The sequence below is a fragment of the Adelges cooleyi genome, unplaced genomic scaffold, assembly GCF_023614345.1.
Source record: "Adelges cooleyi isolate 19-005CV unplaced genomic scaffold, UGA_ACOO_1.1 ACOO_flye_CR_arks_rails_tigmint_CR_PRNA_651, whole genome shotgun sequence".
NCBI lineage: Eukaryota > Metazoa > Arthropoda > Insecta > Hemiptera > Adelgidae > Adelges > Adelges cooleyi.
The window spans coordinates 13,947,599-13,962,618 of record NW_026096352.1 but is presented as its reverse complement, the minus strand read 5'-3'; the positions used below and the strand labels follow the sequence as shown (position 1 = coordinate 13,962,618).

The following is a 15,020-nucleotide window of genomic DNA, read 5'->3' as shown; positions in this document are numbered from 1 at the left end:
TAATATTTTTATGACAAAAAATAATACAAATTAATACGATGTTACTATTTACAGATATTTTATTTTTTAGGAGCAAAATATGTGTCTATAACTGTTTTTAAGTTAATTATATTTGTCATATATTTTTCTATACATCATATATGTATAATATTTGCAAAATATGGAAAATATGTCCTGACCCATTGAAACCCTAAGCCGTCTTAGCATTTCTTAAAGCAGTAAACAAACGTTCACAAGATACAGAACTTATGGAAAGCGTGACAACCATTTGAAATTGATTAAGGATACTGAATTTTATCAAATCTGCAAAAAAAATTGGTTTTTTTTTTATATTAAACATTTTTATAAGCAGAGGTTTTTTAATACATAAACACGAAAAATATAGGGTACTTTTTAAAATTAGGGGTGCTAATACCCCCTGAGCGGGGTGTAATTAGGACTTAGGGGAGGCTTAATTGCGCTCATGATGTAATATGTAATGTAACGTAATGTGTAATAAGTAATGCGTATGTGGCAAACGGTTTTTTTGTTTTGTTTTATACGTCTCAAGCGACAAGCGGTCGTCATCAAAAAACATTAGTAGGTCGCGATCAGTGATCACTATCTTGGTAAATCGACTCTTTGACCTTATCAGTTATCAGGTCTTATCGCAGACCAACACGCGTTGAAAGGTTATGTTTCGGGTGAACAGTGTAAACGGGACGTGTACGACGACGACAGCTGCAGCTGCGGCCGCTACCTAGGGCCGAGTGTAAACAAAAATCGTTGTCGCTTCATAATATTATTATTATATGACTAACGCGAGGCGGGCGGCGTATAATCAATTATTATCACTACTTCGACTGTAGCTGCTGGTGTAATATTATTATTATTATAGGTAGTATTCGTAAAACAAAAACAATAACAACACCGTTAAGATTTATCTACAATATTTTCGGCGTAGCACCTATAACTTGGATTCGCATTGTAATATCATTATTACTATACGGTATACCGACTTGTTGTTTCTCATCGATTTTCATTCGCAAGTGCATCCGGCAACCGGCGGTGAAAGTACTTGATAAAAACGCGCATCAAACGGCAATCCGCAATGCGTATCATCTTCATGGACGTCGAACACCTTCGGCCACCGCTGTCGTCGGTCCTATTGAATTGCTATTGAAAAAAACTATGCGATGCCCGCCGAATAATAATTGAGATACATTGCACCATGTCCGTCGTATCGCTCTCTACCGCATAGTAGGCGCTGCCGCGAAAATGGATTATGGATGCCAACGACACGGGTGCGACAAGCTTAAGGACCAGTCGGCTGCGGGGCAACCGCTGACGAGATCGTTGGAGAAACTGTTTGAAAACGCTCACATGTGCGGCGAACTGAAATTGTGCGGACGCAGACTAAAAAGTTTCCCGGCCCCGTCGAAATATGACGTGTCCGACACGATTATCGCAGGTGATTACGTCGACTGCCATTGCCGTGGGACGTAAACAATAACCGCTTTTGTCTTGTCATTTCAGATCTCTCGAAAAACTGTTTCGCCAGTCTTCCGACCGAAGTCTACAATTTCTGGTCACTGGAATCTCTTAGCATGCACAACAACGTGATTCGATCGATACCCAGTACAATCACGACACTCCAATCATTAACGTATCTTGATCTCAGGTGAGCGAGCGTTTAAACGACTTTTCCTGAGTACTAGTGTTTCGGTAGAACACAGGTGTAAAATGTTGCATACATAGGTGTTATGCCGTAACCTATCTGACTCAGACTCCTGTTTTACATTAGGTATATAATTGCAATAATGTATTATTATTTTTCAGTCGGAATTACTTGAACTCTTTACCACCGACCATATTCCAGTTACCTCTTGAAATACTATTGTTGTCGAAAAATAAACTCAAACAGTTGCCTTCCGAAATTGGATTCTGCAAAACTCTTCTGGAGCTCGATGTAAGCTCCAACGCGCTTACTAATTTACCGTCACAACTGGGACAACTGCTATCATTGAAATGTTTAAACGCGCAAAACAATTTACTCATAGAGTTACCATTAGGTACGTAAAAATGTATTTATGATTTGTACACATATTTTAATAGATTTAAATTAGAATTTCTATTGAAGGTATTCATTATTTGCATACAGTGAGAAATATTTCACAACAGTGACAACAATTCACTGATTTACCCTTCTTGTTAGTTAGGTAAACCGTTTTTGAAAACAATTTTGTATTAAATAAAATATTATTATTGAAATAATAAGTTGTGTTTGAACATCATTTTGAACTCAATATCATTATAAATTTTCGTATAATATTTTTATAACGAGTCAATAACAAACAACATTTTTTAAACACGTAGATCAAAGAAAAATGTGGTTTTAGTGCAATTTTAGTCATTTATTCTTTAAATAACAAAAATTTGAGCCAGTGGTAGATAGACAAGTTTAAATAAATAATGACTGTCTCCATAAGTTATTACCGACATATTTTATCACTATTAAATTATACTCTGTACTTAGATTCTTTGATAAACTGTAACTACTATTGATATTATTTGTAAAAAAAAAAAAAACCTTAATATTGTGATTTATCGCTAACCATCTATACTATTTACTAATTTACTCTGTGTCTCCTGAAGTAAGCTTAAAATTCCAGTATACTACTTATACCGACTGTATAAAAAGTTAAAGTAAGTGTTTAATGATTTTTAAATTTTTTTAATTTAGTAAAATAACAAATTAATACAACCATAGATTCAGTAAACATTTTTTATACCTGTATACTACCTTTTATCTCACACTTTTTGGTTTTGTTTTTTTCTTTTCAGAAATAACCTATTTAAAATTAGTGAAACTAACAGTCAGTCATAACAGAATAGCGTCTTTACCTGTCGAACTGAGGTTAATGTCCAGTTTGGAAAGTTTTGATGTAGCCAATAACCCGTTGGTGTCTCCTCCGTGTGATGTATGTACTAGTTCCAATTGATACAAATTTACTATCAAAAATTCTGGTCCTACTAATACTATTAACAATTCTGTAATATGTATATAAATATTGTTATTTTTTTTGTCGCAGGTGTGTACTAGAGGGCGTGTGTACATATTTAAGTGGCTAGAAATGAAAAGCGTCAAGGATGGTCGTAATCGAGGAATGTCTTCATGGAAGTTCAGTTCTGTCAAGAATAGTCATCATAGTCTGGATAGTAATATGGACAGTTTGACATTGTCAGAGCCGGCCAGCCTAGTACATTCTTCTGACGAGGTTAATAATAATAAAGTGTTTAAAACTCCCACACTTTTTGTACGCAGCAAAAATCATTTAATAGCTTGTATCGTATTTCTAGGGTGCTAATGGAAGTATAGAATACATTAATAAGTTGGATAAGAAAAATGGAGAGACAAATGGTCACAATAGTTACAACGCTAGGTAGTATTAAATATATATATATGTAGACAACAATAATAATAATGGCCTATTAATTTACTTGCAGTCCTGAATTTTTACGAGCTAACAAAAGTAATGGTGGAACAACATCGAACTTGATAAACAAATTTATCAACGGTAACAATAGTAACGGCGTAGTCGGTGGTAGTAACAAACAAAACGACAAGCCTGCCATGCACACACAAAGTTACAAGTAAGTAATATGGGCTTATAAAGTAACTATAATAACCATTAAATGGATTTTATGAATTTGTTGTCCTTGTCCTCCCTTAGAGAGTACAAAGAGTTCCTTAAGCAGCAACGAACCCAAGACAGTATTTATAAGGGTAAAATACAAAACAATGATCAAAAGAGTAGTAATATCATCGATCAAAAAGTCAACATCAACAATAACTTACAAGAAGTCCGTCCATACATCAAACCTACCCCACCGGATATCATACCCACCTCTGTGAACAATTTTAACTTGTCAACAGTGCCGCCGTCATATCAGCGGCCGCCCATGAAAGTCTGGTCCAAAGACAACGTGGCCAAGAGTAAATTACAATTCACCATGAAACGCGAATACGAGAAAGCCAAAGAAGAAGCTGAACTAGTGAAACAGTTGCGTGACGTAAGTCTAAAATTACATAGTATATTATATTATATTTATACTATATTATGTTTGGTTGCCAACCGTTTACAGACTATCGAGTCGAGATTGAAAATGTCACTGCCCAGTGAATTAGCGCCTGCTCTCAGCGACGGTGTCGTGCTTTGTTATTTGGCAAACCACGTTAAACCGAGATCTGTAGCCAGTATTCACGTGCCTTCTCCCGCAGTTGTGAGTAATAATAATACTTATTATTATACAATAACTACAATAACAATAATAAATGTATTAACTTTAGTAATCACTAAATTCTAATTGTTATTTATGTTATTAAGCCTAAGCTCACAATGGCTCGATGCAGGCGTAACGTGGACAATTTTTTAGAAGCCTGTCGTAAAATTGGAGTGAACGAAGTAAGCATTGATGAGGTCTTGGTATTTTCTTAAATTTAATTTGCAACTTTAACACGTGATTTATTTACAGAAAATGATTTGTTGCGCTGTTGACATTCTCGAAGGAAAAGGAATCGTTCAAGTGGCCATAACTGTGGCTGAACTTTTAAAATTCCACACGCCTAAGTCACCGTCACAGTCCGTACAGGTCCCATCGATGGTCAATGTTTAAACGACATATTAACAATTGAATAACATTTAGATAATAGTCAAAGCGTAATCTGACTGACAAATAGTATGAAGCTCATTATAATAATTTTTTTTTTTTTTACAATAAGTGCTATATTATGACGTATGTTGGCATTATAAAGACTGTTGTATTGTACCTATCAAAAAAAAAAAAAAAATACTGCAAACCCTCCTGGGGTAACACGATTGAGAGGCTGATTTTTTTTTTATTCAAATTATATTTTTTTATAATCAAAACAAAAAGTTACAACGATAAAACGAGCAAAACTTGTATGTAAACCTTAACCCCTGCTTAATATTAATAGTTTTATATCTTAAGATTTAAGACCAAGTATACTGTTTTTACTATATACTTTATGACAATTTTATTTTAGTACGATAAGCATTATAATATTGCATAATCGTTTATTATATCCTAAAATGCCTGTGTTAACAAACTAAGATTTGCCATTCCTAAGAAAAAAATTATTATTATTAAAACGACTGTACTCTATATTATATCTTAATGTAACTAAATTATTAGATTGGAAATGTATGTCATTTAAGTAGTATGAGAGACACACTGGAATACAAAAATTACGTTTTTAAATGTATTTATTATTATTTATTAGTTATTACTCATCTTTAATATTTTTTAAACATCTGGCACTATATATATAACTTATTATAATATGCTATGTATTATATTTTAATAATAATAACCGATCCGACCTAATTGAATGTAATTGTTTCTACAAGTGTGAGAAGTTAGATTAAGTATAAAAGATTAAAATAATAATAACTTCAAAAACAAAAAAATTAAATTAAAACCCGAAATATCAATACAATATTTTTATTTATCCCAAATTTTACTTAACCACATTATTGGAAGTAATATGTCTTAATTGCTAAAAACTTTTACAAATTTTAATTAATGTACACATTTGTATAAAACGTATGTTTTAAATACTACAATGTGTTTGTTTGACTTTCTTATAATGTGAACTTTATTAATCTGGCACACTACTTATTAATATAACTTTTTTTTATGTATAACGTAATTTAATTACTTTAATTAGCAAATATTTATTTTTTACCCATTCTTTTATCGTATATAATAACATAAAACTATGTGTGAACTTGTAACAGCCGTAATGCTTTATATAATTATTATTATAATATTATTCACTATTTATTTATACAGATATAAATAAATAATAATAATCAAATGTAACATTTGTACGTTGAATACTATTTATAATTAGGTTTAAATGAATAAAATTAAAATGTGAATTTTTATGACCAGTAAAATATTTACTTTGTGTAATCAATTAACAACTACATTTTGAGTTTAAATCGGTCAAAGAAATTTGTAAATACCCATGAAGTATGCCGAGAACGGTAAACACACAGCTAACTGACAAATGCGTTCAATTATGGGTTTGACAAATCGAAAATCGATAGGCCTACATTATAATACTATACATAATAATAATCATGTATATGTTTAGTTACTTATGACCTTTAACAACTAACTAGGCCGCAATTTCGAGTTAGGTATATTTTCTATAAATTATAAATTGTAAAGTCATTAACTTCTGGCTTGTATAATAAACAATAACCTATAAGATTATTGAGTGAAATTTCAAGTCGTACGTTTTTCTTTTGTAATTTTTATATGACCGATTTTGGTTAATAATGGAAAATATAATGGGATTTAAAAAAAAAACTTGATACCTAATTGGTAATTGTTTAAATTACGTTTACCTGAAAAACTATGTAAAAATAATAACAAGGTTGTTAAAACTATTTTTAATTGAAATTGTTTTTTTTTCTCGGATTTAAAAATACTATTAATGACTTTTAAGACTATCTAATTTAATCGCGGACGAGTGACGATCAATTTTAAAATTCTTATAAAGTCGTTTTTTATTAAATTTTACATTAATAAGACAATTTTCGTTATTTACCTTTATCGGGCGTCTTCTCTTTTGTTTGTTTCTTAAGTGCCCATTCACGTCATGTGAACTCTATAGTGTCGATAATTACGCCTTAAACACATAAGACAAAACACAACCATATTACGATAGTAATTATGAATTAAATAAGATCTTAAAAAACGTTAACAATGCCTATCCCAAAAAATTCTCTTATATCCTATTGAGTATTGTCCATAGAAAACCTATAGAATATTTTTCCCTTATGTTCTGTATAATAATAATATTCTGTTTTAATGTCATCGTATAATAAGTAACCAACCTAGAATTCCTTAACCGTGAAATACAATTATTTTCATATTCTAGTTGAAAATAGGTTATAGGTTTCTAGTTTCTTATTGGTAATACCGAATACGCCATTTAGCAGTAATTATTATTCGCCTAAAAATTTGGTCACATCGGTATTCGGTTGTAGCCTGAAGGTACGTTGCGAACCAGTTTACAGTATACATGAATACAATTGGTTATGTTGTGTTTGCCTAAGAAGCGGTTGTCCGCCTTATCTCAAACCCGTTATCAGCTACCTGATGGTTTTTTTTAAAAAACAATAACAAATAATCATTTGTCACCTTTGGGCGCGATTTCGTCGGTTATTGGTATACCTATTCGAATATAAATTGTTTGCTATTCATTTTACACATCATCGTCATTAATGGACGTGAATATAGTTATTTCGCTTGAGCTGCACCGGTCACATGACGAATAATTTGCAGGGACCATGTCGCTCCTATCGTGTTTTCGTCGGATGACGTCTTCGGATCAACGGCGGCAAGACGAATTCATCAAAGAAATCGATCTGAACAATTCGGATCTGACCGACGTGCCATTGCAATTGTTCTTGTACGAGAGAACGTTAGAAATACTACTGTTGTCTTCCAATCACGTAAGAACGGCCACCGATGAATTATTGTTGCATAGACTCTCGCAACCGGTTGCCTGTTAGCTGTAAACCCGCAGTAATAATCCCTTGGTAGCCGGTTCAAATTGGTTTGTTCTCTATGAGAAATAAGCAGGCTATATTTTATTGAATATGTATATATATATATATATATATATATTATATTACTTAAATTAACAAAGACAATCGTAAAAAAAAAGTCAAAACAGTGGGGTCAGCGGGTAGGTCAGCGGGTCTTCAGGAACTGTACAACTGTAAAAAATGTATATAAGTAGTTAAAGTTTATCAGTGTAATAAAACGGTTACCTAAGTAATTTTCTAAATTCTATTAGTAGTAGTAGATGTTTGATAAATAATTCAACATAAATGTAGTTTAGTGCTCTACGCCTTATGTATTGCTTAAAATGTACTACAAATTTTTATTTTTATTCGAGTTCCATAATCCATGTATGATAAATTAATTAGGTGTCTCAAAAACAAATTGTAAAAAGTATAAATATCAACTGGTACAATAATGTGTTTGGAATCGTATTTTGTTTTGGTTTTCCTTAATAAATATAATGATAAAAATAAAGTTTGACTTTAGATTTTTTTAAAAATGTGATATTAAATGTTATAGGGTCTTCTATTAAATTTGGAAGTAATCATACTATTTTTCAAAAAGTTATGATATGATAATAATTTTATGTTCATTCTGTAGTTACTGAAAATATAATACGAACAATACTTTCTAGATGTGATTTTGGTTAATGGTTTTTGTGTAGTTTAACTACTACCAGTTGTGTCAAGAATAATGTACATTATTGCAATTATATTTAAATTGAAAATAATTTGTTTATATTTGTTAATGTAAAATGTGCAATGATTTTCAATATCTACTGTGTATTGTGTATGTTCACAGATCAAAGATCTCCCGTTGCCTTTATTCCATTGTGAACAATTAAAAGTATTACACCTCAGTGATAATAAGCTCGATCAACTGCCAAAAGCCATCGGATCTCTAGTCAATCTCATAGAATTGGATGTTAGCCGAAATTGTATGTGTAAATTATAGCCATAAAAATACGCTTGTAATAAAAATGAATAGAGTTGCATAAAAATTGAATGAAATAAACAATTATTCTAAGACTTGTTTGCGATTTGATGTTGCAGATTTAACAACCATTGACGAAAACATTAAAGGATGCAAGAAATTATCAATCCTGAATGTAAGCGTTAACCCATTGTCTCAATTTCCTATTCCCTTAACGCAAATACTATGCTTGCGTGAACTTTGTTTGAACGACACACAACTAGAATTTGTGCCAGCAAACATTGGACGACTGTCGAATCTGCGTGTATTGGAACTAAGGGACAACAAAATATCTAAATTACCCAAAGCCGTATCCCGCCTGACAAAGTTATACAGACTAGATATTGGCCAAAATGATTTTGATAGTTTAGTAAGTTGTCTATTATCTTGACCAATATATATTTATCAATACATTATTTTAATGATAATAATTTTGAGTTGTTATTAATTCTAATAAAATTTCAAAACTTAATGGCCCAATCACACAGTTGTATGTTTGTTATTCTTTACAGCCTTCGATAATTAGTGAACTCAGTGATTTACAAGAACTCTGGATAGATTTCAATGACATTGAAGAAATATCGCTAGTGAGTAATTGCGTTTAACATGTTCAGTTTTTATTTTTTAACTAACCATTTTCATATTTGTTGAAATTTAGGAAATAAGTAATTTGCACAGTTTATGGTATTTTGATGCTAGCTACAACCGGATATGCACAATAGATGAAGACATTCAGTATTGTTCGAAATTAAAAGATTTTCACCTTTCGTTCAACAATTTAAAAGTATTTCATTAAAATATAATAAAACTTTATTGTTATAAAAAAATAATATGTATATTTATATATGTCATTTCAACTATAATTCCAGTGTTTACCTAGTTCTATGAGACATTTACACGAGTTAGTTACAATGAAAATAGACCATAATTCTCTGAAACAAATCAACGGGATTTTTGAAGGTCTTCAGAATCTCGAAGAGCTTGATGCCTCATACAACTTCTTGGAATTTTTACCACCCAGTGTAGGTTTAATGAGAAAACTGACTGTGTTACGGCTGGACGCAAATCGGCTCAACGATGTACCAATAGGTGGGTTCTATTTATTTATACTTCCAAGTTGCGCGGTAAATTTAAATTGATTAATTTCTAGTTTTATCAATGGCCCCAACTAAAATGGTTTGAAATTAAATTATTGCCATAATTTTGTTGTTTGCCACACTTCCTGTTTATTTTGGTTAATTGATTTAATTTTATTTCAGAAATTTGTAGCTGTAGAAATCTGCGAGAGCTCAGCCTCCGCTCCAACAATTTATCTAGCATACCTGACGGAATTGGGAGTTTACAAAACCTTATTATCCTTACATTAACACAAAACCAAATCAAAAGTCTTCCGCTTTCCATTCTCAAACTGACTAAACTGAACGCACTCTGGCTATCGGAAAATCAGAGCAAACCGTTAACTCCGTTGCAAAACGATTTCGATTATGACACTGGACAGCATATCTTAACGTGTTATTTATTGCCGCAAATAGACGACGTCGGTTATTCTGGTAAATTTATTCTTCTGCTACTAAAAAACAAGTATTGTTTTAATTACAGTATAATTTTTTTTTTTTAGAAAATAAACAAGAATCTTTCAAACCGATTCGGACCAACACAAAAATCAGATTTACCTTAGACTGTGATATGGAAGAACCGGGAAATTTAATGCGAGTACCCACACCACATCCAAAAAAGATGCGAGCACTCGCCAAAATGTTTATGGAAAGAAAACAAAATAATGATGAAATAGTAATAAAATAGTATAAATAACTTTTTTTATTTCGATAATATTACATTAAAATATGTTATTAAGGAGACAACAACATCGAACAACAATAACCCTTCACCGATAATGTCCAATGAAGTAGATTACGTAACCAACATTGATCAAGAAGCAGAAAAAATGGAGCAGTTGTATCAAATGAAAAACAATAGTACTATAAAACAAACCGTAAGTTTTATGTAATTTTTTTTTTTTTTTAACAACATGATTATTATGTCTGTATCTTTTTTACAGGAATTATTTTCTCATCCCATCCAAAGCGTGCCAAGAGTTCCTCCGCCCTATCACATTGCAGCTGCATATTCGAAACAAATACCTTTTTTCTATAATAGAAAGTTTACATGACAGTTATTGTACAGACATACATCATTACTACTATTCTTTATCTACTTTGTATCTATTTGTACTTAACAACCCAATACTTACGACTAAACAAATGACATATTTTTATAAAAAGTCTCAGATTAACATTTGAAAAGTGACGCTATAGTGAGATTTTGCGTAATTTGTCTATCAATTTTATTATTTAAATATGTTAACAAAGTTCAAATTAGTTGTGTTAAATTTTAATTGTATGTGTTTATAACATTTTTTTTACAATATATTTTTTTATATATACTACACAAATGTAGCGTACAATTTATTGGGAGGGGGAGCTAGTGGATTGATTATTAACTAATTAAAAAAAAGTTTTTTTAAGGGTCATACAATTTTACAATAGTTTTGAATATTTGCAAAGATGTAAACTATTTTTTAATATTATTCAAACAAAACATTGAAGCAAAAAGCATTGGTTATAGTTGAATATTTTTTATCTACATGTTGTTTTTGTGATTGTAGCAACATGAACCTAACAAAATTTAACTTAAGGATTCTTATAGCATCCTTCATTGTTGACGTATATATTTTAGAGTATCATTTTCAATACTTGTTGTAAAAAATTACGAATATTGTAGTTTTTGAACAAAATAATATGTTTTATGTTAAAAATGAAAAAACGATTAAAATTGTAGAAACTAGCAATAATATTTATTGAGAAAATATACAAACACTCGAGACTAGCTAACTTAAAAATAAATAAATAAATAATATAAAATTAAATGTCATTATGTCGGATATATATAAAATGTCCAATAGCCTGAATGCTGCTAAACAGACATTGTCCAATTCCACCATAAACAAACACTAGTTGTTGAACAAATAGTGTGTTCGTATGAATAAGTATAAAAAGTTGAGTTATATTTAGTAAAAAGCCAAAAAGTTACACATCTAAAAAAAATCTCGCCTACAAAAAAACAAATCTCTAAAAATACAAAAAAGATTAAACAATTCACACAATACATAAAGGTTGGTTTGTTGATAAGACACCAACATTAGTTTTTCTCCTTTCAGTAGAGTTGCTGAACACTGACTGTTATTACGTCCATGTAACGTTCCCAAGCTTTTTTTACCTCGGCCTCTCTAGAAGAAAAAAAAAATTATGTAATAATCATCAATAATTATAGATGTTAGTAAATTAAATTATCGAACTTCGAAGTAAAAACATTGATTCACGTTAAACGATTGTTGAACAAATATTATTATCTTCATTTTTCAGAAAAGTATTTTCTAAAAAATTCGACCACATTGACAATGCAACATAATTATTACTCACTGGAAAATATCCAATTCGATAGCACTAGAAATGTACACTTTTAGGAAATCCATGACCTCGACTTTGCTCCAATTTAACGCTCTCCACGGATCGATGACTCGTTCGACAACTTCAAGAAAATAACCCCTGCAATAATTGTATACAACACAATAATACAACATTCAATAAAATAAACTTTCTTTTTAATGTGGTGCGTTTGTATCGGGTATTTGTGCGCCTCCAAAAAAACGTCTTACCTCATATCTCTATTATGATGAAGGCTGTACGCTATTCCAATAATTGCCCTGCTCAGCATACGAAAGTTTGTTTCCATACTGTTGTAAATTTTTTCAAGAAATTGTTCCTTTAACTTTTGACACACCAAACTGAAAAAGTCGTCCAATTAGAAGTTAGTGTCAAGTGTAAAATTGTTACTATTTTTCTTATTATTTTTTTTTTTTAATCGATAGTTTATCTTTATATGTTATGTCGACGTCGTTGGTGAAGACAAAAATTCAAAATTTTGTTGATATAATTAACCATCTTCAATTCAAATGCAAGACTTATTGTAATAATGCAACATACTGTTTGTGATCTTTTTCTTTGTCCAAAAGGATCCTGACTTCTCGCAGGTCAAGCAAGAACTCTCGATCCAAGTCCAGATCTCCGAATTCTGGGCTATTTTTAGGGTAAGTCCATTTGTTTATAATGCACAGGGTTGGCTCATAGAAGTCAGGAAACGTCAGAGTTTGTAATTTTCTTTTGGAAGTTTCAAAACGCATGCAGGCGATGAATACAATAACCCCATACTTTCTAAATACAGCAAATCAATAAACGTTAACAATAGTATGATTAAATATAATATAGTCTATGTAATAATTAAAAAAAAAAAAGCAACATTGCAGTTACTTGGCTAAATCTTCCGAGAGCAAAAACGTGTTGGAAATATTATGGATGACGGATCCTTGCAATTCCTCTACAGCCTTGAACACTCTCTTGACATTATCAAACTGACGTCTACAGAAACATTTTTGATAAATATTTGTATTAAAAAAATAAAAATTAACAAAAATAATTTGTTGTGCTAGGAAGTGGCATGCTTATGTTTAATAATCCAACCAATACCTATAATCTAAGTTACAACAGACCTGCACGATTTTATGGCAATGCCAGTTTTTTCACTGACTTCGTCCAGGTCTTTACGATGTTTCGACGATAATTTTTTGCCAAGAAATTCTCTGACAACAATGTCGTCGATTTCGTAGTATCTGTAAAACAATAGATTGTTAAAACTATTTCTATGTTCTTCATGTAATTATATTTAAATTGTAAAGTCAATTCAGTACACTTTATGTTCTGTACATAATGATTACGAGATTGATTTAATTGTTACCAGATTGCTATGTTGTGTGCTAACTGTTTGCATTATTACTCGTAGATTTCTAAGAAAACATTTAAAGTCATTCGTTTTAAATAGAGAAACATAAATTGTTTACCAGTTTTTGACGGCCCGCCATAACTTTTTTTTAATAGTCAAATTAGTTCCAAATTTGTATGATGATATTATTTAAATATAGTACTATAAATACACATTGACAAACCAAAAAGTATCAAAAACACTTTCCTTCAATTGGGTTGAAAACGTTTTTTATGTTTCACTTTTTTAGTAGTTTTGGCTTAATTTTAACTACAATCTACAAATTTGCATTTAAGTATTTTTTTTTCTTTATCACTCAGTTATAATCATTCTTACAGTCCTGTAACAATCGACCTCACTATGCTGCCCCGATCCCGTTGTGCTGGCTTTTTTGTATTTTATTTTATAGTTGTAAAAAATTTAATTTGATATTTTAACACGTCCACTATGAATTAATTAATTAGTATGCTAAAAAGATGACAAGTGCAGTGAACATCAATTTAACACAACATCAGCAGTTAATTCATTATAGTTTATGATAAATATAGAATTAATTTTTTGTAATGAATGAATGAAAATATTAATTTAGTTGCTGAAGTGAAATACTGGTTAAAAAATATATGAGGAAATTTGATTTTTAACTACAACAGCATAATTATTATACTTTGGCATCTATAATGAATGCATATTTACATATTTTTAAAAGGTCATGAAGTTCCTACTTAGCGCTACTCATAGCTCAAAAGATCAGCATTTGTATTGCATAACGGAAACAGACCTTCATTTATAGGAGTTTCAATAGGGTCCCAGTAAGCCAGTTTAAGTAAGTGTGCAGTTATACCTACTTTTCGACTAGTATTTTTTTCGTTTGCGGTTCGATCTGGAACGCTAGCTGCTGGTCTAATTTCGTCGGATAATGTATTAACTTCTCCAGCAGACTGTAAGTCCTGTAATGATCCAATATATCGGACGCGACCAAGTCGAGCGTCGTACCCATCTCCTCCAAGATACCATATTGCTTCAGAAAGGTCACCGCTTCGGACGCTGTGAAATGATATCGGGACGGTTGAAAATGACACCGTAAGAACATGCTTAGACCAGAGAGAACTTACCGGAGCACCCGTTCACCCACAAGTGGTAGACGTCCGGGTCGACGATGGTGTAATTGCTTATGAAAACGTCCACTTCGGGGCTCGGAGAGTTCATATTATTGTTCAGCCGACGGTGCGCCCCATTATGAATAAATTATGGGAACAGGAAAAATTGGAATTTGAATTATGTTACCTATTGAATAACATAATAACTGTAGTATGATAGCATAATAACTATACTATCAATGAAATTAGACAATCGGTCGATTAGTGATAAGAATAACGATAGCGTTATCAGCAGCTGTAGCCCAAGGTTGCCAAGGTTAAATTAATGGGAGTTTTAATTATTAAGTATTCTTGTATTAAGTATACTCAGTTGTAACATAAATTAGTAACTATATAACTATTATAATAACTATTCGTATTAAATGTTTG

General features: G+C 31.3%; 2 protein-coding genes across 2 annotated transcripts; one reads left to right on the top strand and one right to left on the bottom strand.

Moving 5' to 3' along the window:
- The first annotated feature begins 672 nt into the window (after positions 1 to 672).
- On the top strand, positions 673 to 11,015 carry LOC126844842 (uncharacterized). The gene is made up of 22 exons (XM_050583269.1): positions 673 to 1,450; positions 1,516 to 1,660; positions 1,819 to 2,051; positions 2,824 to 2,960; positions 3,072 to 3,257; positions 3,340 to 3,422; positions 3,487 to 3,633; positions 3,714 to 4,053; positions 4,126 to 4,263; positions 4,368 to 4,445; positions 4,516 to 4,650; positions 7,065 to 7,071; positions 7,363 to 7,532; positions 8,449 to 8,584; positions 8,700 to 8,989; positions 9,132 to 9,206; positions 9,278 to 9,403; positions 9,489 to 9,708; positions 9,879 to 10,169; positions 10,238 to 10,410; positions 10,475 to 10,612; positions 10,679 to 11,015. The coding sequence occupies exons 1-22, from the start codon at positions 1,258 to 1,260 to the stop codon at positions 10,787 to 10,789; spliced, it is 3,552 nt and encodes a 1,183-aa protein (XP_050439226.1). The 5' UTR covers positions 673 to 1,257; the 3' UTR covers positions 10,790 to 11,015.
- Positions 11,016 to 11,450: 435 nt separating this feature from the next.
- Positions 11,451 to 14,801, bottom strand: LOC126844339 (acidic fibroblast growth factor intracellular-binding protein). Its single transcript, XM_050582475.1, has 8 exons — positions 14,607 to 14,801; positions 14,340 to 14,538; positions 13,226 to 13,345; positions 12,987 to 13,094; positions 12,663 to 12,890; positions 12,335 to 12,463; positions 12,099 to 12,224; positions 11,451 to 11,905 (listed from the first exon to the last, which is right to left on the bottom strand). Exons 1-8 carry the CDS (start codon positions 14,698 to 14,700, stop codon positions 11,833 to 11,835), a joined length of 1,077 nt encoding a protein of 358 aa, XP_050438432.1. The 5' UTR covers positions 14,701 to 14,801; the 3' UTR covers positions 11,451 to 11,832.
- Between the last annotated feature and the right edge of the window lie 219 nt (positions 14,802 to 15,020).